Source organism: Diplotaxodon limnothrissa, linkage group LG23 (genome assembly GCF_057381915.1).
Source record: "Diplotaxodon limnothrissa isolate DT_005_m linkage group LG23, D_limnothrissa_male_GT1.1, whole genome shotgun sequence".
Classification (NCBI taxonomy): Eukaryota; Metazoa; Chordata; class Actinopteri; order Cichliformes; family Cichlidae; genus Diplotaxodon; species Diplotaxodon limnothrissa.
This window is the reverse complement of record NC_140617.1, coordinates 18312674-18338835: the sequence shown is the minus strand read 5'-3', so window position 1 is coordinate 18338835 and position 26162 is coordinate 18312674. Positions and strand designations below refer to the sequence as shown.

Genomic DNA, 26162 nt, shown 5'->3' with positions numbered 1-26162 from the left:
GACTGATCAGGACTACAGAACTACTTTATAATATACTGTCAAATAAAATTTGAATTTTGTAATAATATTCACTTTGCTGCTGCTTGTGTTGTTGTGCACTGCTCTCCGTCCTCTCTTCAGTGCAAAGCATGATGGGATCCAGAGTCTGGGTGGTGGTCACAAGTTGCACGTTACTTTTTAATGAGGCAATTTAAAATACTGTGAGTGCACTGTACCAGTGACAACAGAGATTATAATAATACTGTCCTTATAGTCAAACAACACAACAGCACTGAGCAGTGAGTGATTTTTAACTGTGTTAAACCCGTGATGTGGGTACATGGTCACTGTAGACCCATCTTAAGCCCACTCTGTACCTCATGCATGTAGAAATCTCACTGCACAGCCCACAGTAACTCTGATTGGCTGGCTCAATACATTAGCTTCCTGCTACTTTTTACGCTGCCATATTTTAACCAAGGGGAGCACAAAAGATTTACTGATTATGTGAACTTGTGATTCATATTTTGGGTGTAAAAAAAGACCTGGCACACACCGAGGAATTCATTTCTGACTGTTTTTCTGACTATTTGTAGTTGCTCTGCCAGAGGACTGAGAAATTCCTGCTCTTGGTCCTTGAGACTGCTCTTTCCCCACCAGAGGTTAACAAACTAATCTCTCCTGTCCTCAAACAGGCTAAACTTTATTAATATAGTAAATCATTTCCAGCCTTACTGTGCTCACACACATTCATACATGCTTTTAAACTACTATACAGAGCTTTCCTCTCACACACACATTCACATGTGTTACTTTAAGTCTGTATTGCTTATTACAAGGACTTATTACAGCTTCTTTGCACGATTTGAAGCACAGAACAACACACGCCCACAGAAAACACCACCACCTCCACACGACCAGCCTCTGTGCCTGTCTGCTGCCAGCGTGAAGAGGACACTCATCACCATCAACGCCCGGAAAGCAGCGGGTCCAGATAACATCCCTGGTAGTGTGCTGAAAGACTGCGCAGAGGAGCTGAAGAATGTCTTCACAGACATCTTTAACACCTCCCTGAGGCAAGCCACTGTCCCATCATGCTTCAAGACTGCCACCATCATACCTGTGCCAAAGAAACCATCCCCAGCCTGTTTCAATGACTACCGCCCCGTGGCACTGACACCCATTATTATGAAGTGCTTTGAACGACTAGTCATGTCACACATCAAATCCACCCTACCTCCCACCCTGGACCCACACCAGTTCGCATACAGAGCGAAACGATCCACAGAGGATGCAATCTGCTCTGCCCTCCACCCAGCCCTAACTCATCTGGACAAGAAAGACTCATATGTGAGAATGCTGTTCATAGACTTTAGCTCAGCATTCAACACCATAATACCACAACAACTCATCTGTAAACTGGACAGACTGGGCCTCAGCACCTCCCTCTGCAACTGGCTGCTGGATTTCCTCAGCCAGAGGCCTCAAGCGGTGCGTGTGGGCAACAAGGTCTCAAACAGCATCACCCTGAGCACGGGGGCTCCACAAGGCTGTGTGCTCAGTCCTCTGCTCTTCACCCTGTTGACACATGACTGCACACCAACCTACAGCTCCAACCACCTTGTGAAGTTTGCGGACGACACAACGCTGGTGGGGCTCATCACCAAGGGCGATGAGACCCACTACAGGAAAGAGGTTGAGCTCCTGACCACGTGGTGCAGAGACAACAACCTCCTGCTAAATGTCAGTAAGACCAAGGAGATTATTGTCAACTTCCAGAGAGGCCACACCTGTCACCCCCCATTGACCATCGACGGCGCTGCGGTGGAGAGGGTGAGCAGCACCAAGTTCCTGGGGGTGCACATCAGTGAGGACCTCTCTTGGACCACCAACACAGCATCACTGGCCAAGAAAGCACAACAGTGCCTCTACTTCCTGCGCAAACTCAAGCGGGCAAGTGCTCCACCACCCATCCTGACTACATTCTACAGAGGAACTATTGAAAGTATCCTCTCCAGCTGCATCACTGTGTGGGGCGGTAGCTGCACTGACTATAACAGAAAAGCTCTACAACGCATTGTGAGAACAGCTGAGAGGATAGTTGGTGTACCACTCCCCTCCCTGCAAGACATTTACACCACTCGCCTCACCCGCAAAGCCATCACAATTGTCAACGATGCAACCCACCCCGCGCACTGTCTGTTCAGCCTCCTGCCCTCTGGAAAGAGATACAGAAGTCTCCGCTCCCGCACTACCAGGCTCACCAACAGCTTCATCCACCAGGCTGTGAGACTGCTGAACTCTCTTCCCTCCCGGCTCCCAGCCAGCAGAATCACCAGATTGGCAGAAGTATAGTAGACAGATTGGACTCTACCCCCCCACCCACGCACACTCTCCAACAAGGAAACACTCTCTGAACCAAGAACTGAAAACATTCCTGACTTGCATTGCAATTGCACACACCTTGTCATGGTCCTGGGTCAGTGACCCAGCGCTTTTAGTTTGTATTCACTTTCTAGTTGATGATGATGATGATGATGATGATGATGGTTTGAGTTCTATGTGTTATATTCAGTCTGCCTTTGAGTCTGCGTCTGTGCCTCTGTCTATGATGTCACCCCATCTGTTTGTGAATCTGTCTGTTTAGTTCAATGTCTTGTCTGGTTCCATGTGTCTAGGGTTTCCTGTTTTACTTTGTAGGTCTGCCTCGTTATGCCCATTAGTTCCAGCTGTGTCCCCTCCTGTGTGCCATTTCCTGATTACCTGGTGTGTGTATTTATAGTTGGTGTCTGCCTGTGCTCCTCGTGGCGTCGTCTGCGTTTCTCTGTGAACCTCTCGTGTAGTCTGCTCTGTTCCATGTTTCTTCGTGTCTCTCTGCCCCTCGCCTCGTGTCCTCCATTTTGCATTAGTTTTCCCAGTTTAGGTTTATGTTCGGTTCTGTCCACACCTTGGTTTTCTGCACTGTAAATAAAACCCACTTGCACCTCCGCCATTGTCTGCTATTGGATCCTCCTTTCTCACCCTCCACACGACTGCCGCCCCAGCCGTGACAGTACGACGCCACCACAAGATGGATCCAGCAGCTTTGTCCGGAGAGAGTGACCTCGCACGCATCCAACGCCTGATGGACTGGGTAACCCACACCACCAACGCACGGGCAAAAGTGGTGGGGTTAAACGCCATCGAGGCAATCCTGGAGGGAAATCCCTACCTCTGCCAGCTTAAGGGAGTTTCAGCCTTCGTTTGCGACCTGCATAAAGCCCGGGGGGTGGTGCAAGCTCGGGGATCCACAGGCTTTGTCCAGCAGCAGCGGGCTACAGCCGCCCCGGAACGGCCACGTCAGCTTCGCCCGCCGGAGGAGTTACCCGGCCCGCTGGAGGAGACTTTGCCCAGCCCGTCGGAGCCGTCGGCAGGGAGGAGGCGACGATCGCGGCGTCAGCGCGTCACCCCGCAGCCGGATATCAGGACTTCAGAGCCACCGGCTGTGGTTAGTGGGAAGGACCCCTTGTCTGTTTTGGACTGTGGGACAGTTTATTCAGGGGCTTTGTTTGGTGCGGCAGATGACAATGAGAACTGTTTGTTGCCTGTTCATTCTCCTGCTCGGCTGTCTTTGCCTTGTTTAGCTGCACTGCCGCAAGCTCGTGTAGATGCACTGCCGCAAGCTCGTGTAGATGCACTGCCGCAAGCTCGTGTAGATGCACTACAGCATTCAACTCGGCCCCCGGCATCCCCGCTAGCCCGGTCATCTATGCCGTCTCCGTCTTCACCGACTCCCTCTGTACGGGAGGCTGTGCCTGTGCCTCCCATTTTGGACTCTTTTTCTAGTACGCATTATTCGCAGAGAGTCAAGCACGTTAAAAATGCAATCGTCCCTCAACAGCTGGCTAGTTTAGAGACTGTTACTTGCTCCAGGGCCTCACCAGAAGCTAAGTTACAGCCCTCAGCTGACTCTGGACCCCTGGAGGCTAAGAACCCAGCTCAGGACTGCACCCGGCTGTCGCTGCCTGAGCAGGGTCGGTGCTCCGCGCAGCCGCAATCCGATCTGTTCCTGCCAGAGGCCCGTGTGCCTACTGGTTCTGTTCTGTTCCTGCCAGAGGCCCGTGTGCCTGCTGGTTCTGTTCTGTCCCTGCCAGTGGCCCGTGTGCCTGCTGGTTCTGAGACTGTTTTTGCTGGGGGGCCCGAGGAGCCCGTCCAGCCATCTGCCTGGTCAGCTGGGGGGCCCGAGGAGCCCGTCCAGCCTTCTGCCTGGTCAGCTGGGGGGCCCGAGGAGCCCGTCCAGCCCTCAGCTGCAGTCTCATCACCAGCTGCAGTCTCATCACCAGCTGCAGTCTCATTACTCTCGCCTGGTCCAGCTTCCGCTTCCTCATCAGCATCGCCTGGTCCAGCCACCGCTTCAGCATCGCCTGGTCCAGCCACCGCTTCATCCTCATCAGCTGCTTCGTCTGGTCCAGCATCTCCACCAGCAGCCTCATCCACGCTTGCAGCAGCAGTTTCATCCATGCCGCCACCTGCTGCAGCGCCTCCGTCTGCATCCTCCACGCCGTCGCCTGGTCCGGATTCAGCATCCTCAGCGTCGCCTGGTCCAGCGCATGCTTCGGCTTCATCCGCTTCACCTGGTCCAGCCACTGCTTCATCCTCGCCTGGTCCAGCCTCCGTGTCTTCATCCTCGCCTGGTCCGGCCTCCGTGTCTTCATCCTCGCCTGGTCCGGCCTCCGTGTCTTCATCCTCGCCTGGTCCGGCCTCCGTGTCTTCATCCTCGCCTGGTCCGGCCTCCGCGTCTTCATCCTCGCCTGGTCCGGCCTCCGCGTCTTCATCCTCGCCTGGTCCGGCCTCCGCTTCCTCATCCTCGCCTGGTCCGGCCTCCGCTTCCTCATCCTCGCCTGGTCCGGCCTCCGCTTTCTCATCAGCTGCTTCGCCTGGTCCGGCCTCCGCTTTCTCATCAGCTGCTTCGCCTGGTCCGGCCTCCGCTTTCTCATCAGCTGCTTCGCCTGGTCCGGCCTCCGCTTTCTCATCAGCTGCTTCGCCTGGTCCGGCCTCCGCTTTCTCATCAGCTGCTTCGCCTGGTCCGGCCTCCGCTTTCTCATCAGCTGCTTCGCCTGGTCCGGCCTCCGCTTTCTCATCAGCTGCTTCGCCTGGTCCGGCCTCCGCTTCCTCATCAGCTGCTTTGCCTGGTCCGGCCTCGTCTGGTCCAGCCTCTGCGTCTGCTTCAGCCTCGTCTGGTCCAGCCTCTTCGTCTGGTCCAGCCTCTTCGTCTGGTCCAGCCTCTGCGTCTGGTCCAGCCTCTGCGTCTTCGTCCTCGTCTGGTCCAGCCTCCGCTTCACCTGGGGCTGCAGGGGTCACGCAGCCTTCAGGTCCCCTACTACCACCTCCACATCGTCGGTCATCTGCCTGGCCGCCTGTTGGGCATCTCCGCCACCGTGGACGCCCTCCTGAACGCCGCCACTGCCTTCCACGTGGCCGGCCTCCGGACTTGTTTCCACGCCGCTGTTGCCGTCCGCACGGTCGGCCCCCAGAACTGTTTCCACACCACTGCCTACTGCGTGGCCGGCATCCGGACCTGCCCCGTTGCCATTCGCATGGTCGGCTTCCTGAACTTGACCATCTGGGCCTTTTTGGACTCTGTCCCTCCGTCCTGGGCCCCCTCCGCCCGCCCTGGTCGGGTTGTTTTCTGTTTTGTTTTGGTCCATTTTTTCGTTTCTGCTGGGCTGTCTGGTGCCAGCCCTTGAGGGGGGGGTACTGTCATGGTCCTGGGTCAGTGACCCAGCGCTTTTAGTTTGTATTCACTTTCTAGTTGATGATGATGATGATGATGATGATGATGGTTTGAGTTCTATGTGTTATATTCAGTCTGCCTTTGAGTCTGCGTCTGTGCCTCTGTCTATGATGTCACCCCATCTGTTTGTGAATCTGTCTGTTTAGTTCAATGTCTTGTCTGGTTCCATGTGTCTAGGGTTTCCTGTTTTACTTTGTAGGTCTGCCTCGTTATGCCCATTAGTTCCAGCTGTGTCCCCTCCTGTGTGCCATTTCCTGATTACCTGGTGTGTGTATTTATAGTTGGTGTCTGCCTGTGCTCCTCGTGGCGTCGTCTGCGTTTCTCTGTGAACCTCTCGTGTAGTCTGCTCTGTTCCATGTTTCTTCGTGTCTCTCTGCCCCTCGCCTCGTGTCCTCCATTTTGCATTAGTTTTCCCAGTTTAGGTTTATGTTCGGTTCTGTCCACACCTTGGTTTTCTGCACTGTAAATAAAACCCACTTGCACCTCCGCCATTGTCTGCTATTGGATCCTCCTTTCTCACCCTCCACACGACTGCCGCCCCAGCCGTGACACACCTGCTGCTATATATATATTTTTAGTATTCTTTTAGCACTATTTATATTATTATATTACTATTTATTACCTTATTGTTAGGGCTGTTTTTGTTTTTGTTGTGCATCTGCACCTTATTGTTGTCAATGCCTACGCATGGGACAGTGTGAAACGTAATTTCAATTCCTTTGTATGGCAAGTACATTTGAAGAAATTGACAAATAAAAGTATTCTATTCTATTCTATTCTATTCTATTCTATTCTATTGTGTGTTTAACCTCTTCATTTTTCTCTGCTATTCCAGATTTATCTTCATTTGTAAAAAGACTTATCCACACAGTTTATACTGATTTGTCCGATGACACCACGTGAACATACAGGGAAAACCTCGGGTTAACCTACAGCCTGGTTTTTAGGATTTTTTATTAGGTGTTCGTACCTGGTACCAGGTACCAGGTCCTTTTTAATACCTGCTTGCCTCAAAGTCGTCTATTGTTGTGTTGTGTTTGACATCATACAGATGGCGTCACAGGACTTTGGATGTTGCTATAATCACCCCACACATATTAGGCGGTACTCAATTGTAAGGCAAAATGACCAAAACTGAGTAGAGTTGAGTCAAGTTGGAACTGGTCAAAAGAAGCATTAATGAGTAACAAGCTTCGTGTGACCGCTTATCATGATTTGCAATGTTAGTGTCAGTGAATCCAGCAACAGAAAGATACTCTGTGTAGCTGAACTCGCTTCATTGTGCAGGGCTCAGCTGTCTTTCAATGAACAAGGGTGAAAGCGATGTGAGCTGGACAGACTGTCAGCAAAGGAGGAAAAACAAAGACAGGAAGTAAAGCTGACAGCGGTGTCAGAGAGCCCAAAGATTACAAAATTTAAAAAAAAAATGAGAACAGAAATGATTTAAAATCTAAATAAGAAAAATCCCAAACCGCAATAAGACTTGAAAAATACATTTTTAAATTTCAGTTAGGGCTTTAATCACCACACCAACTATGCTATTTTTGAGATCAAAGTCCACAACACTATGACTAGTGCACCATTGCTTTTTAAAGTGAGTCTCTGGTGCTCACTTTAAAACACTTTTGGTTTTCTAGCGTTTAAATCCAATGATCCTATGTAAGAATCAAAACAGCAACTTCCCACAGCTGGAGAAACTCTGTGAAGTCAACTATGGATGAAGCCCAGCAGCAGCAGTACCCCCCCCTAACACCACCACCACCTTGTGTGATGTTTGATGGGAGGAGGAGTCAAGTGTGATGCCCTGAGCTCTTAATGCGTCCATCGTTCCTCCCGCTGAGCCGCTGCATCTGCATTTGTGTCTGATGCAACTGTTGCACGAGCTGGTTTACACGATCAACATGTTGACAGAGAGACGAGAAGCAGACGAGTAAAGTTCAGTGTGATGAAGGTCAAACAGATGCGGAGGAGATAAAAACACCATTTTACAGCTTTTCTATCGTCTTCATGTTTTTGTGTTTCCTATAACAGGTGTGGTTTAATTTGAAGGATCACAATGACACGAAGAAAACGATCAAAATAAGAGTAAAGGACAATTAAATAAGCAGTAATGTCAAGAAAAATATGGAAGTACTAATAAATCTTTCACTGAATAATCACAATATTTACAGTTTTTGACAGAAAGTTGCTTTTCACTAATTCTTTATTCTAAGAGGAAATTAAATTGTAGTGTTTCATTTTAAATAAAAATTTAAAAAGACATAGTACATTGTCTTGTGTTGTAATTGCCTGCCATATTCTTATGTCACACGTCTGCTTTTTAGCTCCACATCACATTTTGTCAGTTCCTGCCTTTTTCTTTTTTCCTGTCTTTAACGGTCTTCATGATGGATTTCAGGGAACCTGACAGGAAACACTTATCACTCCAATAAAAAACAAAATACAACAAAACATTAGTGATAAACAAATGTTTCAGTGATGGTATTTCTTGAGTTCCAAAAGGTTCATGAGTCCATAAACACACTAAATATCTGATGGTAGGACAAACATTCTCTTGACATAAGCATGCAATACACAAAAGAGTTTCAGTCATGCAGAGCCAAAGAAGGAGGAAGTCTGATATCAAGATGTTTGTTTTTCTCAACATGTTGGAAACTTAAATCATTTTATTAGTGTGGTAAGGGTTTGAGCTACTTTTAAGGTCGTGTCCTTTGTGTTTCCACCCAGATGCAGCAGAAATGTGTGAGATGTTTGAACATGCAGGAAGTTTTGGTGAAATCTTATGCAGACATCTGCTGAGATTTCTGATCTGTCCAGGTGGTTATAAAGGAAAACACATGAGATTATGACCAGTTGACACAAGCGCATTTAAAAAAGTTTTTTTTCTCGAGAAGCAGAAAATAAGACAGAATTGAGTCACCTATTTACAAACCAGACAAATGGAACAGAAGATGAAAAGTTTGTTGTTGAAGGATGTCTGAGAGTTCATGCATCTGTTAAACTGAAAAGAAAAAATGAATGTAGGGAATAAAGAGTCTAACTTTAGTGTAATTGTGTTTGTTTCACAGCTGTGGTTCAATCAGGTTCAAAGGAAACTTTATTCGTCTCTGAGGAGAAGCAGCTGATAGACACATGATAGATAAGATTCAATAAGAACATAATGAATGTGCAGAATGATCACTTCCAAAGATATTTTTGTGATTTCTTTTAATGACCGAAGCCAGACTTCCACTCTTGTTTTATTTGTAGATATTCACTCATTGATGTTATATTTTAAAGTTTTTGTTGCAATTTTTTGCTTCACTCCTTCAATTTTAAGGCTATAAAATAAACAAATAAATAAATAAAATATATAAAAATAAAAATAAATAAATATTTATTTTGTAAATACTTTGTATTTGTTACATTTTCTCTATCAGGATTATGTTATACTTCTGTTTTCAGTTTGCTTTGACTGAAAACCACTCTAGTTTTTATATGTGCTAAATGAATGAGTATAATAGAAAGGTTTTATTTGGTTAGGAAACAATTTGCCATCAGTAATCTGCACATAAAATGAAGCAAGAAGTACTGAGCACTTACACTATTTCCACCTGACTTTGAATGCACAGGAGGATTTCTTCTTTATTTCATTGAAATAAACAGAAACAGTTAAACTCTGCAGGATTCCTACACTCGCTTTCCTTTAGCAACGCCCCGCCCCCTTTCAGCAGCAGTGACCAATCAGTCAGGAGACTCCTGAAAAAACAAAGTGTGTGATTGGAGCAGAGGAGGCTGGTTTCAAGGAACCCCCTCTCACTCTGCTCTTTTGCTGGGGAAGCGGGGAGAGGGAGGGGTGCCTGAAAACCATCAGAAACAGACAGAGTGTGAAGGGTCCTGCAGACTGAGGAGAAAGAATAGAGGTCTGGCAACTTCACAGACAGACGGACAAGCTGTGGATTTACTGATAAACTTAACTGCAGTCCAGACTACTTGATCCACATTGGACTGTGGGTGACTCTCAGGGAGAGTTTTACTGCTTCATTGTGTGAGAGAAAGGACTTTTCTTTGAGATATGACTCTGAAAGGATTCATAAGCAGACCATCACCTTTTCCTAAGAGAGGACTATACTTTGAAATACTTTGAATAAATATTTTTTTCTAACATTAGTTGAATAATAAAGGGGTCTTTGCACTGTGTTTGCAACCTTTATTAAAACCTTTTAAAAGTTGATCAAACTTTTTTGGAGTTGGATCTGCTGTCATGGCTTTGGGGGGACACTGCTCCTTTTGCTGGTGGGTTTGGGGATTCACTCTGGTATATCTCTTCCAGCCTTGCAACAGTCAGCATGATCGAGGAATTTCCATCCCTGAGCATGGCTTCTGCCAGCCCATCTCCATCCCCCTGTGCACTGACATTGCCTACAACCAGACCATCATGCCCAACCTGCTGGGGCACACCACCCAGGAGGACGCCGGGCTCGAGGTGCACCAATTTTATCCTCTGGTCAAAGTCCAATGCTCCTTGGACCTTAAGTTCTTCCTGTGCTCCATGTACGCACCGGTCTGCACCGTTCTAGACCAGGCAATCCCTCCCTGCAGATCTCTGTGTGAGCGGGCTCGGCAGGGCTGCGAGGCACTCATGAACAAATTTGGATTCCAGTGGCCTGAGAGACTGCGCTGTGAGAACTTTCCCATCCATGGGGCAGGAGAGATCTGCGTCGGTCAAAACACCACCGAAACCGAGGGCCCCACCTCGGACCCCACCCCAAGTCTTTCTGAGCTTGTGACCTTTCCTCCATACATTTGGGGCAACCAGCCTTTCTTCTGCCCCCTGCAGCTCCAGGTGCCCTCCTACCTGAATTATCACTTCCTCGGAGTGAAGGACTGTGGCTCCCCCTGTGAGCCCTCCAAACCCAATGGGTTGATGTATTTCCAAGAGGATGAGCTAAAGTTTGGGCGGCTCTGGGTTGGAACCTGGTCTATTCTATGTTGTGTCAGCACCCTTTTCACTGTCCTCACCTATCTGGTGGACATGAAGCGGTTCCGATACCCAGAGAGACCAATCATCTTCCTGTCAGGCTGCTATTTCATGGTGGCGGTGGCGTACAGCGCTGGCTTCCTGCTGGAGGACCAAGTAGTGTGTGTGGATAGGTTTAAAGAGGATGGCTACAAGCTGGTGGCTCAAGGCACCAAGAAGGAGGGTTGCACCATCCTGTTCATGATCCTCTACTTCTTTGGCATGGCGAGCTCCGTGTGGTGGGTGGTCCTTTCTCTCACTTGGTTCCTGTCTGCTGGGATGAAATGGGGTCACGAGGCTATTGAAGCAAACTCGCAGTACTTCCACCTGGCAGCCTGGGCGGTGCCAGCGGTGAAGACCATCACCATCCTGGCTACGGGACAGGTGGACGGTGACCTGCTCACTGGTGTCTGCTACGTGGGGATCTACAGCGTGGATGCACTGCGTGGTTTCGTGCTGGCGCCTCTGTTTGTCTACCTCTTCATCGGAACTTCTTTCCTGCTGGCTGGCTTTGTATCACTCTTCCGTATCCGCACCATCATGAAGCACGACGGCACAAAGACCGAGAAGCTCGAAAAGTTGATGGTGCGAATTGGTGTGTTTAGCGTGCTGTACACAGTGCCTGCCACCATTGTCATCGCCTGCCATTTCTATGAGCAGGCCTTCAGATCGCAGTGGGAGGTAACCTGGCACATGCAGACCTGCAAGCACTTTGCTGTGCCATGCCCAGCATCAAACTTTGCATCAAACACGCCAGACTTCACCGTCTTTATGATCAAGTACTTGATGACCCTTATTGTGGGCATAACATCAGGGTTCTGGATCTGGTCAGGGAAAACTCTACAGTCGTGGCGTCGTTTTTATCAAAGACTGATCAATAGCAGCCAGGGAGAAACCACCGTGTAGTACCGAAGAAATTAAAAACCTCTAACAGCCTGAGGTTGATGGACTACTTGAGGTAAAGGAGACATTAGTTTAGTGCTCAGTGGATCTTTGAGTGTTTTGGATCTCAGTGTACATACATGTAAGAAACTGTGTCATAAAATAGAAAAAAACTTCCTGAAAATCTGACGTCCACTTCATCTTTTTAACTTTTCAGACTCAAACTGGATTATCAGCCTCTGAAAAACTCAGTGACCTTTTTATTTCATGGGTCTGCCATGGATCTGGAAGTTTCCTGTTCTCTCTCTCTCATTTTTTTAGAAGAAGGAAACAAACAAAGCAAAAAACAAAACAAAGCAAAACACCACTTTGATCTATGGATAAACCTGATTCATTTGTCCAAATCTTAAGATGTGTTTTGTCCTCCCAAAAGATCCAAAAGCCTTAAATTCATATTAAATATTTCATTTTTGTTCAAAGATACTGGCAACAATTTCCTCCAAATTTCCCTGTAACTGATTTCATGATTAATAGATTCATTAATTAGTTATGGATGGTTTAGTCTATAAACAATTGCTTTGTCTTGTTTGGTTTGCCGGTGGTTGATCTGGACCTTCATTTCATTGCATATATCGTTACAAGTAAAAGTGTTGCATTCAAAAGCCTCCTTAGATAAAAGCCAAGGATGGACTCCAACTGTTCTACATCAATGATGATGTGGTTGGTTTTTTTTTTTGTTATTGTTGTTTTTTTTAATATGCTATTTATTTCCCTATTTTGTTCAAAGAAAGCTTTACTATATTAACATTGTAGAAACATGAAATAGGTTGTCGGAATAACAACAAAATTACAAATGAGAGTGGTAAAATTCATAGAAATTTAAATTCAGTCCAATTATAAACTCAGCAGTTATAAGAACAGCAGAATAAACATAAAAAAGTTTTTTTTTTGTCATTTTGATTTTTCTTTCTGTAACAGTGGTGTCATGTGATGTCGCCTTCTCTAAAACACAAACTCTCCCCGTCAGGCTGTGGCAGGGTTAGTTCAGCGAGATGACAGGAAGACCAAGTTTTAACAACAAAATCAGTAAAACTGAATCTTTGGAAACAGCCTTGCACCAAAACTTTTTTAATTGAAAATTATAGATGCTTGATGTTGGGATATGGGGGTTGATAATTAAATAAATGTTTTATACTTATTATGTTTATAACACAATAAAACTGCGTGGAGGGGCAGACTAAAGCAAAAACAGAATAATAATATAAAAATTCAGGGAATGTGGCTGAATTCTAGACCACTGTTCATGGAAACTAATAGAAGGCTAACCGGTATGTGTTGATTGTGGCTGTCACAATATCAGAATATCACTACATCATTTATTCCATGTTTTTGGCAACTAAATAAAACTTAAAGAGCAATTATTTGGATTCAATGTAAGTTCCTGGCATGATATTAGTGTTGTATTTTCTGCCATCATATTCAGTATATAGCAACAGCCAAGAGTGTGAAGTTCAACTGTGATCCTTATTATTAATGCAGACATTTTGGACTCATCAGTCTGTCTCAATACTGCATTTTGAAAGTCTGTTATAATATATAATATAATATACAGGCATAATTTTTAATGACACTATTTAAAGACTTATACTATTTTCGTTATCTATAGCAGGCATTTTAAAATATTTTTGTGTAATTAATCATCCATCCATTCGCTTCCGCGTATCCTTTTCAGGGTCGCGGGGGGCGCTGGAGCCTATCCCAGCTGTCATAGGGTGAGAGGCGGGGTACACCCTGGACAGGTCGCCAGTCTGTCGCAGGGCTAACACATAGGGACAGACAACCATTCACACTCACATTCACACCTAGTGGCAATTTGGATTATCCAATTAACCTATCCCCACAAGCTGCATGTCTTTGGACAGTGGGAGGAAGCCGGAGTACCCGGAGAGAACCCACGCAAACACGGGGAGAACATGCAAACTCCACACAGAAAGACCCCGGCCTGATGGTGGAATTGAACTCAGGACCTTCTTGCTGTGCGGCAACAGTGCTAACCACCGTGCCACCATGCTGCCGTGCTGCTGCTGTAATTAATCATGATTTTAATAATTTTATGCTAAAACGAATCTCTCTTAATTTGGACATTAGGTTAGGACATCATGGCTTCAGTAAATCATGATTAGTGACCCATGGTGCCCTGTGAAACGTCACATTATAGTAATTAGATGTGTAGAAGTTACAGTCATAGGAAAGCCTTTAATAAAGTGTTAATAAAACAGACCTATAATTCATAGAGCTCTCCAGTCACCTCACCAAATTCACAGCAGAAAACATTTTTACCATTAAAAATGTCTCCACAGCACTTAGTTCACATGAAATTTAAAAACAGGAGTTCCAGAGCACAATAATTATCACCTGCAACTATGTTTTTGCAGTTTGCTGTAACTCTCATAGAAACTCTGTCCTGTCTGATTTGTAATTCATTCATCAAATCGCTGCTATTTTATTTGACCTTCAGCCCATCAGAAAACATATCAGAACCAATGGCTTAAAAGTATTTATTTTTACAGGTTGACTGTTTCACAGTTTTGAGACATCAGCAGCAAAAAGCTACATCCACAATTTTTCTCTCTGAGGAATTTTGATGTCCAGGACGAGAAGTGAGAGAATATCATAAATGTAACTGAGTTCAGCATTATTTAAGGCTTAAGATAAAAGTCAAAGTATTTTAAAATCAGCATTATAAGAGGCTGGATGTGGTGGTTCAGGAAAGTGTTTATAACAGTGTCATGTTTATAAATGTATTTATGTTTAACAAGCATCATGTTTGTATTTCTGTGAGGTTACCTGTCTTCAGCTCGTAGAGTTTTTCAGAATAAATTGCTCAAGTTTGTAACTTCTGAAAAGAACTCATTGATACATGAAATTCCATCCATCCAGCTATGAATCCATCCATTTTCTTCTGCTCTTCCCCGGGTTGCGGGGGCAGCAGTCTAAGCAGAGAAGCTCAGACTTCCCTCTCTCCGACCACCTCCTCCAGCATGTCCGGGCGTTCCCAGACCAGCCAAGATAATCTCTTCAGTGCATCCTGAGTCTACCCCAGGGCCTCCTCCCGGTGTTAGATGCCCAATCCATCTTAACTGGCTCCTTTCATGAAATGATTCTGAATAATCATAGAAAGTCTAAGTGTCATGGTCGATTTGCTTTTGTTAAAATTTAAACATTTCTCTGAAACCAGAAAGCAGAGTTCAGTCTTTTTCTTACATGACAGAAAGAAGAGCCGAAGATTATGCCGAACACAGCAATGAACCATTAAGTTACACTATCAGACATCAAAGTACTCATCACTTCATACATAAAAGTAAGTAAAAGCACAGAAGGAACTAAACTCTTTCACTGGGAAGGAATCTGACTCTCCCTTGAAGGTAACTTGTCTCCATCTAGTGCTAAAAACATTAAATTAATTTTCACCCAAAGGTTGAAAATACAACTCTTGAAATTCAGCAGCATTCACACTGACATAACAAGGTTAAACAAAGGAAGATGACAGAGAAATGATGAGAGAGCATTAACATTGGGTTTTTTTTTAACCTTATGTTGAAGCAAAGTCGGCAAACCAAAGATCTTTTTTTTATGCTTATCTATTTATTTGTAGATTTGACTGTCATGACATAAAAACACATTCAGAAAATCATTAATATAATAAATAAATCACTTAATAGTACTACTTCTACTTGTAACAACAACAACAACAACAACAACAACAATAATAATAATAATACGACTGCTCCGACCACTTTTTCTTTGTCTTTGTTTTTTAAGTTAGTTTTCAGCGTTTCTAAATCGGCAAAATCATCACCATTGGGTACATTAGGTATGACAGTGACACTCTAGTTTCTATTGGTATACAATGTACTCACAATTCGAAGTTTTTAACTCCGGATCCGAGCTGGCCGAGTGAGATCTTGAGGGAGAACAAAGGGAAGCGGCGGCGGCCTAGAGGGAAGCGAGCCGACGTCAGGAACAGGCTGAGAGCTCGTGCACACCGCACACCTCTGCCTAGCATCCTGCTCGCCAACGTCCAGTCACTGGAGAACAAGCTTGACGACCTCAGGGCCAGGGTAAAGTTCCAGAGAGACATTCGGGACTGCAATCTCCTCTGCTTCACCGAGACATGGCTGAGCCCAGCGGTGCCGGACCACGCCATCCAGCCGGCCGAGTTCTTCTCAGTTCACCGCATGGACAGGACACGGGACTCGGGGAAGTCAAGGGGAGGCGGCGTGTGTTTAATGGTGAACAACAATTGGTGCAACAGTGCGAACGTTGTTCCTCTCACACGCTCCTGCACACCAAATCTGGACCACTGCTACACTACGGTCAAGGACGGCTACAAGGCACAATCCTGCCCTCCGTTTGGCAAATCTGATCACGCCGCCATCTTCCTCATGCCAAAATACAAACAAAGGCTGAAACAGGAAGTTCCGGTTCAGAGGAAGATCGCGCGCTGGACGGATCAATCGGTGGCCGCGTTACAGGACGCACTCGATGACACAGACTGGGGCATGTTCAGAAACAGCTCCGATGATGATGTCAAGGTGTTTACGGAAGCGGTTGTGGGATTCATTGGGAAACTAGCGGATGATACCGTGGAGACAAAGACTATCACAACGTTTCCCAACCAGAAGCCGTGGGTGGATAAAACCATCCGCGACGCTCTGAGATCCCGCACCGCTGCCTACAACACGGGACTCACGACGGGGGACATGGACCCGTACAAAGCCGCGTCATATAACGTGCGGAGGGCGGTGAAAGAGGCGAAGCAGCGCTACGGGAGGAAACTAGAGTCACAACTCCAACAGAGTGACTCTAGGAGCCTGTGGCGGGGACTAAGGACAATAACAGACTATAAAGCACCAACAACCGGTATGACGAACGCGGCCGTGACTCTGGCAGACGAGCTGAACACTTTCTATGCTCGCTTCGAGGCTGCAGCTAAGGACTCCAACAATGCTAGTGCTAGCGGCGCTAACGGCTGCAGACAGGAAGATACTGCCAGCACCGGAAACGTGCTCGTCATCTCCGAGCATGAAGTAAGGAGAGCCTTCAAGAGAGTGAACACCAGGAAAGCAGCAGGACCAGACGGCATCCCAGGTCGTATCCTTAGAGACTGCGCATACCAGCTAGCTCCTGTGTTCACTGAGATGTTCAACATCTCTTTTTCTCAGTCGGTGATCCCCACATGCTTCAAAGAGTCCATCATTGTTCCTGTCCCGTAGAAACCCCACCCTGCTTCTCTCAATGACTATCGCCCTGTAGCCCTCACCTCAGTAGTGATGAAGTGTTTTGAACGCCTGGTCAGAGACTTCATCATTTCTTCACTACCAGACACACTGGACCCACTACAGTTCGCTTACCGTCCAAATCGTTCCACATACGATGCCATCTCTCATCTCCTCCACACATCACTCACTCACTTGGACACTAGAAGGGGGAATTATGTTAAAATGCTCTTCATTGACTACAGCTCTGCATTTAATACCATAATTCCCTCCACACTCACCACCAAGCTGGAGCATCTGGGACTCAGCTCATCTATGTGTCAGTGGATCTCCAACTTCCTAACTGGCAGACCACAGGCAGTAAGGATGGGCGGACATGTCTCAGCCTCCACCACTCTCAGCACTGGAGCCCCCCAGGGGTGTGTTCTGAGCCCCCTGCTGTATTCTTTGTACACATATGACTGTGTGGCCACTACCAGCTCTACCACCATCATCAAGTTTGCTGACGACACCGTCGTGGTGGGCCTGATCTCTGATAACAACGAGACGGCCTACCTGAAGGAGATTAGGAATCTGGAGAACTGGTGCCAGAGGAACAACCTCCTTCTAAACGTCAGTAAGACAAAGGAGCTGATAGTGGACTTCAGCACTAAGCAGGAGAGGAACTACCAGACCCCCGTCATCAACGAGTGCCCAGTGGAGAGAGTGGACAGCTTCAAATACCTCGGAGTTCACATCACGCAGGACCTGTCATGGTCCTGTCACATCAACACCGTGGTGAAAAAGGCCCGTCAGCGTCTCTACCACCTCAGATGCTTGAGAGACTTCCAACTGCCCTCCAAGGTGCTCAGGAACTTTTACTCGTGCACCATAGAGAGCATCCTGACGGGAAACATCTTAACCTTTTTTTTTTTTTTTTTTCCTTTTTTTGTGTCCCGTTTGGATCTATAGCCATCAGAATTGTTGTCTTAAGGCCAAGAAAGATGCCAAGTGGATTTATTTTACCAAGTGGATCATCATGGCCTTGCCATATTGGTCCATTTGATTGACCTTTATTATAATTATGAATTTATTTTATTTTCAGTTGCTACAAACGGGACAGACATGACTGGGGGATAGGACAGGGAGAAAGAATGAAAGAAAGAGAGGGAGAGAAAGAAAACCAAAGGGGAGAAGAGACAGTGAGAAGGGGGGGAAGAAAGAAAAAAAACAAACAAAAAAAAAACAAACAAAAAAAACAAAACACCTGGGTCACCTGTATGGAGAAACATTACAAAACATTCCAAAGGTTTCTCCATGTAACGATCTGCTAGGGAGTGTGGGGAGCCACAGCCCCGTCCACCAGGGTATGAAGCAGGTATGGAGGAGATCAAAACTCCAGACATCCAGAGGCCCCCAGAACACAAGAGACCAAGGAAGACCAACAGAGGGGCAGCCGCGCCACTGTCCCAGTAAGAGCTGAGGAGAGTCCCAGATGAGGGCTCACTCAACAGCCGCGGAGCAGAAGCCAGGGGGAGTTGCAGTGACGCGCCCGTGAGCTCCGCCGGCAGCCAGCTGTGCCTGAGTGACCGAGCCCCAGGCTGAGAGGCCGGGGGCACCCCACCTCCGAAGTGGCCCGAGCGAGCCCCAGGCTCCAGGCCCCGATAAGCGGCCGCCAAGGAGTGAGCCGGTGTGTACCCGGACGCCCACCCCCGGACACAAAGAACCACCAACGCACCGACACCTGAGGGAGTCCGCCACTGGCAGGGGAAGTGGTGGTGGGTGGAGATAGGCCTCCAAACCTTGGAGGGCCTGAGATGTCCCCAGAGAGGTGGCGTCTGATACCCAACCTGACATATAGACACAGACATACAGGCACACACAGACACAAACATCCATTCCCACCCTCATGCTCTCATATGCACTTACTCCACACTCAACCAACGTGGAGACAGACATAAAGAGACACTGTACACACGATCACACTCCCCAAGCGAAACATCTTAACCTGGTTCGGGAACAGCACCATGCAGGACAGACGAGCTCTACAGAGGGTTGTGCGGTCAGCTGAGCGCACCATCCGCTCCGAGCTCCCTGACCTGCACTCAATCTACAGCAGGCGGTGCTGGACCAAGGCCAGGAAGATCATGAAGGACCAATATGGATTCATAGAATTTTTGCAAATCTCCTCAGACCAACACAATGTCGGAAAACTCTCCATACAAAGTCAATGGAGAGTTTGTTCAAAATCACCGCTGGATTTCTGTAATGAGAGGCATATTCGAATCGTCATATCTCCTTAACGAAGCAAAGTTAAGACATGAGGCTTGTCCCGATATATCTTCAGACACTCCTGACGCTCACAATTCAAGAATTGTTTTCTCACCTATTACCATTTGGCCATGAATTACGTTTGTTTGAGGGTAGGAAATTTGTCCCTCGCTCAGATTTCTTCAGCTGTCAAACTCTGGAAATGAAGCACTTTTTTCTCTCGTCATAACTTTTTGTTGGATTTCCACAGAGACCTGAAAATTTCCATGATTGTTCACCAAAGCCTGCTGTCTCTTACGGTGAAAGAATGATATCGATACTCCAAATAGATTTAGAGTTAGAAAGCGTTGTTTGAGGGCAAGTCAAGGCAGTTTTTGCTTCGCTCTACTCAGTTATGGTGCATTACAAGTCAAATATCTTTAATAATTCATATTTTAATGATAAATTGTTAACACTGGAAGATTCCCCCATCTCTTCTGAACAAAACCGTGTAAGAATGACCGCTCTAGCCCCTACGGTTAGGAAATTATGGTCATTTGTTTGAGGGGAGTCGTCACTATGAGAAATAGGCTGCAATAATCCTGTGCCTCTCTGTGCTGCGTGTGTAAAAAGATGCACCTGTTTTGGCGGGAAAACGTAAACAGCCACTCTGATTGGTGGATTTAAATTCGGCAGCTCTCTCCCTCTGTGTGTGTGTGTGTGTGTGTGTGTGTGTGTGTGTGTGTGTGTGTGTGTGTGTGTGTGTTTAGTGGGAGAGAGAGGACCCTGCCCTTATTTGGCAGCATGTCATTGTAGGATTTAAATTGAATATAGTTAGACTGGTTGACTGGATTAGAGCCTGTGTTTGTGTGTCCCTCTGTGCATTTGTGTTTCAATATGCCTCCATATTTGTAATTTTGTAAGTTATTACTATTCTGCTAAATCATAGTATTTCTGGTACTTTTCGGTACTTGTGCTAAATACAGTATTTCTGCTAAATCATACTATTTCTGCTTTTCATAAGATTTGTGCCTAATATAGTATTTCTGCTAAATTATAGTATTTATTCTTTTTATAGGATTTGTGCCTAACATAGTATTTCTGCTAAATTATAGTATTTCTGCTTTTCATACTATTTGTGCCTAATATAGTATTTCTGCTTTTTATAGGATTTGTACCTAATATAGTATTTCTGCTTTTTATAGGATTTGTGCTTAATATAGTATTTCTGCTAAATTATAGTATTTCTGCTTTTTATAGTATTTGTGCTAAAACATAGTATTTCTACTAAATGTAGTATTTATGCTTAATCATAGTATTTCTATATATATATCTGCCAGGTCCCCAGGCAGCCAATCCTCTGTGAGGACTGAGACATTCAAATTTTCAAATCAGGGCCTGCACGGCTTCCCAGCCAATCATATATGTGTCCTGAGGCATTCAAATTTGCATATTGGGGCCTTCATGGCTTCTAAGCCAGCCAATCATATCAGGGCTGAGGAATTCAAATCCACAAATCAGGGCCTGCACAGCTTCCCAGCCAGCCAATCATATATGTGGCCTCAGCCATTCAAATTTGCATATTGGGGAATTCGTGGCTTCTAAGTTAATAAGTCATCCATGTCATATATCTCTAAAAATTCATATTTTAATGATAAATTGTCAACACTTGAAGATTCCCCAATCACTTCTGAACAAAACGGTGTAAGAATGACCGCTCTAGCCCCTACAGTTAGGAAATTATGGTCATTTGTTTGAGGGGAGTCCTCACTATGAGAAATAGACTGCAATAATCCTGTGTCTCTCTGTGCTGCGTGTGTAAACAGAAGCACCTGTTTTGGCGGGAAAAAGTACACAGCCACTCTGATTGGTGGATTCAAATTCAGCAGCTCTCTCCCTCTGTGTGTGTGTGTGTGTGTGTGTGTGTGTGTGTGTGAGTGCGTCTATGTGGTATGGATTGACATTTGACCTGCGCTGTACCTGGGCTCCGGGGACATTTCGACTTTTTGCTGTGTATTCATGTGTCCCCCTAAAACATGACTTGTAAATGCATTTTTAAGTGTCTAAATAATAATTTTTTCTACTTCTTATGAGGTCATTATTTATCTTTTGACCTGTATTTGCTTAAACTGTAGTGTAAATTCATTTATTAAACTATAATTAAAAGATTTTCTGATTTTCTTAAAAGTCCACCTATACCCCTCACCTGATTTTTGTGTATTCCAGTGTATTGCACAGCGACGTTTCGAGTTAGAGTGGATGTGTGTAGGTACTGCAATTTAATACACATTTTCAATACACACGGCCGGAAGTCATTGTGATTGGTAGGCTATATATATAGGCGGTACCTACAGGAAACGGCGCCACAACTTTCGCGCGCGTGCCCTTTAACAAGTGTATGTCGACGGCAATACAAAGACGGATTAAAAACACAAAGGTAAGCCTTTTTTAATGTAAAATGCACCATGACTTTAATACTATATGAAATTATAGGTGCACAGGCCTATATTAAACTGGTTTAATTTATGCTTTATGGACTGTTAGTGAGTCTTTGAAGAAGTAAAACGGCCCCAGCGTTTGTCATTGAGTAAATAAAATAGGGCTGACGACTAACCGCGTCAACGCGATAAAGCGGGCTAACCCGTGTTAGGATTTACTCGGTGTTAAAGCATTATTGTGGCTTAAACGTGTTAATGCCGACATCGCGACTAACGCGATTAACAATTAAACCAGCGCAGTCTGAGTCAAAATCCCTGATGTCGCTGTTAGCTAATTTCGGGCAGTTTGTCCAATGTCTGTCCATTCTGCTGACAGCCCTAAAATAAAAGCAAGGGTATAAGTGTATTTAGTCGTGTATTTATTTATATGCCTGAAGAAAAAACTTCTTACAGTTTTGATGCCTAAGCTTTCTCAGTACTTGTATCACTCTCTGCAGTCGCCATTACAGAAATGTCACATGTCGCCATTTTGAGTACTAGGCCTTTAACATTTTAAAAGAAGGCATAAATTAGCACTATGAATAAGTCAGCTGTGTTTATGCTGTAAACTACACTACTGCTAGTTCTGCTACTACTGATGATGATGACAATGATGACGATAATCGTAATACTTTATATGCTTTGGTAATACAGCCAATCGTACAGGAGAACATGCGAAGGAGACGCATTCCTCCACGGGAGGATGCAGTCTGTCATGTTTCTGCTGGAAGGGACAAACTGGGACTTGATATCCACTACATAAATGCCTTCAAAGGTAAGTTGGTCTTTAGTTTGGATTAGATTTGGAGTTTGTCACTTTGTCTTTTGTCACTCACTTGGTATGCCTCTGCAATTCAGGTCGGGGCATTTTCACGACTGTTCCATTCCAAAAAGGAGACTTTCTTTTGGAATACAGAGGTAAACTCATAACAAAAGAAGAATGTGAGCGGAGACACAGAGTTTATCATGACAGCCTGAAGGTGTTCATGTTTGAATTCAAGTTTGATGGAAAACTCTGGTGGTGCGTATTATATCAGTGTAGTTTGATTAAGATTAAATGACACATTGCTTTTGATTTATGAAAAAAAAGCTTCCTAACTAACTAGTTAAGCTAATACTTTTTTGCCTAACCCCACAGTGTGGATGCATCTCAAGAAGATGGGTCATTAGGCAGACTTGTCAACGACAACCACATCAGTCCAAGTGCTAAGATGAAAATATTAAATATCAATGGAAAGCCCCATCTATGCTTATTTGCAAGCAGAGACATAAGTCCAGGCGAAGAAATAGACTATAATTATGGTGACTCGGATTGGCTCTGGAGATGCAAGGTATTTCTACAATTGTACTTTTTGGAACTGATAAATTGCATACCCTAAGCCATTTTTACATTTGTACCTACTCAAATTGGCTTAACGTGACTTAGGGCATCTAGTTTTTCACTGAAATTGAGTATCACCTACTGTGCCTGGGGTAACTATAGCAATGCAGCCGAGCATCCAGTGATATAAATGCCACAGCAAGCATGGACGTCAAGGTGACAAAATGCCTGCTGCTCAGTCTATACTTTAGTGTTCAATTCAGGGATCACGCTGTTAATTTTGGTCGCTATTTCAAACATTTCAGAGTTTCAAAAATGATGGCTTGGATTTTCACGAAGGAGGCGCACTCATAACTTATCGAGTGACACCATTGACCAGCCACCTGGTGGCATTCAGTCTATGTCAAATTTTCTGATCACTTTGGATCACTTGGAACCTTGGTGCAGTAGTTACTGAAAAACTACATGGTACTATAACCTACTGGAAAAACATGGGTAGGTACTAATGGAAAACAGGCAATTGTGATGGCTGCCACATCAAAGCCCTCTAAAAGCACTAAAAAAATATCAGCAGGTATGCAGAAATAAAAAATGGCTTTCGGTTTCTAAATTTTAACAGTGATTGATGTTTAATGTGATTCTACACAGCAAAATCTCCAGTGTTAAATTAACACTGGAGAGTGTCTATAAGGGTCCACACCTCTGAGTGTTAAATACAACACTGTTGAGTGTTAAATTAACACTTTTGACAGTGTTATATGTTTAAAAGTAACCTAGTCAGTTTTGAAGATTAACAATGGCTAACACTGAGCAGTGCTGATTTTCTAACACTGGAAAATAACTCAAAATGTTAGAAATATTCCAGTGTTAGAAAATCAGCACTGCTCAGTGTTAGTCTTTGTTAATCTTCAAAACTGACTAGGTTACTTTTAAACATATAACACTGTCAAAAGTGTTAATTCAACACTCAACAGTGTTGTGTGGACCCATATAGACACTCTCTAGTGTTAATTTAACACTGGAGATTTTGCTGTGTAGCCTCTTTAGTTAGATTCATTTTAAATTTTGTCCCTTGAAGATAAATGGGCCCTAGTGACAGTTCGTTGCTGCTACAGGTGATTGTTTTACTCCTTTAGCAATGGCTTAAAAAATAAAGAAATCACACTGACTATTTGTCTCTTAATCATAGGGCCTTAAATTCTCTATACATGACAGTGAATATTTTAAAGACAATAGCTTGAAACTTATCTTTCTCATACAGTTTATTTAATGTTTCAAAAGCCTCTTCAAAAATGCACTGTATATTCATTTTCTATCTGTTACACACGAAGACGGAGACCAGCCAGATTCAGAAGACTGTGAGCTGCCTAAAGCCGCAACCAAACAGCTTTCCAAACAATGATCTGGACCTGAAACATCCAGAGCCTGAAAGGGTAAATATAATCCAGTGTACCACTTAATGAACTAATAATTTAATCTATCATCATTCTTTATGGATGCTGTGTGTGTGTGTGTTTGGCAGTCACCTGGGTGTGATGTGATTTACATGGACCGTGGCTTGTAGGTCCTTTTCATTGTTTCAAAGTGCAAGTCTGGATAACATCTGAGTGTGTGTGTGTGTGTGTGTGTTAACCACCCAAATGTGACTTAGGAGGACCACACTGTTATTGGGGGACTCCGTCAAAGTTTGCTTCATGGTGACATCACTCTGGTTTTAGGAGGGGTCTTCTCGTATGTCTTGACAGTTTGACCTACAGCATGCAGAGCTGACTGCATGTGCTTTGTTTCTATGTTGAAATTTTTTGAAACTCAGGCTTGAACATTAAGATAGATAGTACTATACAACTTCTTAACTTGTTTTAGGCACTTTTTACTGCTTTAGTGCATGGGCTCTCTCTGGCTGTGTACTCTGGCTTCTTCCCACAGTCCAAAGATGTAGCTTATGGGGTTAGGTTAACTGGTGATTCAAAACTGCCCTTTGGTGTGAATGCAAATGCTTGTCCTTCCATGTTAGACTGGTGATCTGTCCAGGTTGTACTGCCCTATGGTAGCTGGTATAGGCCCCAAAACTGCTACCCCACAATCCTGATAAGGATAAGTGGAAGAGGATGGATGATTGCAAAGGAATCAGTTGTTAACTATTGTAGCCAGTATTTTTTTCAGAAGAAAACATTTCTTGAGTGGAAAGCCCCCCCCCCCCCCCCCACACACACACACACATGCAAATTAAAAACAGAAGCACAGGCCTGCCCAGTACAGTTGCAAGAAGAGCACTTGGTCTAATCTTTGTGCCATCTTTTCTTTGTTGCAGGATCTTGATGAAGAAATGCCTCAGCAAGGCTCAGAAGCCATGCATTCTTCTTCAGTGCAAGATTTTGAAGAGGTAACATTGACCTAGGACAGATTTTAATGAATGTTTCTCATGCACGATGTGTACCTTACGCTATTTGCCGATAGTGAAATGGTCTATTCATCCTCTTGAGTGATGCATTTTTAGTAACTGTCAGATTACTGTTCTTTTGTCTTCATTCTCTATCTGTTACACACGAAGACTGAGACCAGCCAGATTCAGAAGACTGTGAGCTGCCTAAAGCCGCAACCAAACAGCTTTCCAAACAATGATCTGGACCTGAAACATCCAGAGCCTGAAAGGGTAAATATAATCCAGTGTACCACTTAATGAACTAATAATTTAATCTATCATCATTCTTTATGGATGCTGTGTGTGTGTGTGTTTGGCAGTCACCTGGGTGTGATGTGATTTACATGGACCGTGGCTTGTAGGTCCTTTTCATTGTTTCAAAGTGCAAGTCTGGATAACATCTGAGTGTGTGTGTGTGTGTGTGTTAACCACCCAAATGTGACTTAGGAGGACCACACTGTTATTGGGGGACTCCGTCAAAGTTTGCTTCATGGTGACATCACTCTGGTTTTAGGAGGGGTCTTCTCGTATGTCTTGACAGTTTGACCTACAGCATGCAGAGCTGACTGCATGTGCTTTGTTTCTATGTTGAAATTTTTTGAAACTCAGGCTTGAACATTAAGATAGATAGTACTATACAACTTCTTAACTTGTTTTAGGCACTTTTTACTGCTTTAGTGCATGGGCTCTCTCTGGCTGTGTACTCTGGCTTCTTCCCACAGTCCAAAGATGTAGCTTATGGGGTTAGGTTAACTGGTGATTCAAAACTGCCCTTTGGTGTGAATGCAAATGCTTGTCCTT

General features: G+C 44.9%; 1 protein-coding gene and 1 long non-coding RNA gene across 2 annotated transcripts; both read left to right on the top strand.

Annotated features, from left to right (window-relative positions):
• Positions 1-9995: 9995 nt before the first annotated feature.
• On the top strand, positions 9996-11704 carry LOC146607801 (frizzled-7-A-like). Its single transcript, XM_085348990.1, has one exon. It carries the CDS (start codon positions 9996-9998, stop codon positions 11655-11657), a length of 1662 nt encoding a protein of 553 aa, XP_085205116.1. The 3' UTR covers positions 11658-11704.
• A 9873-nt stretch (positions 11705-21577) lies between these two features.
• On the top strand, positions 21578-23281 carry LOC146607800 (uncharacterized). The gene is made up of 3 exons (XR_014905128.1): positions 21578-22393; positions 22477-22639; positions 22757-23281. It is a non-coding gene; the product is annotated as an uncharacterized LOC146607800 (long non-coding RNA).
• The last annotated feature ends 2881 nt before the right edge of the window (positions 23282-26162 follow it).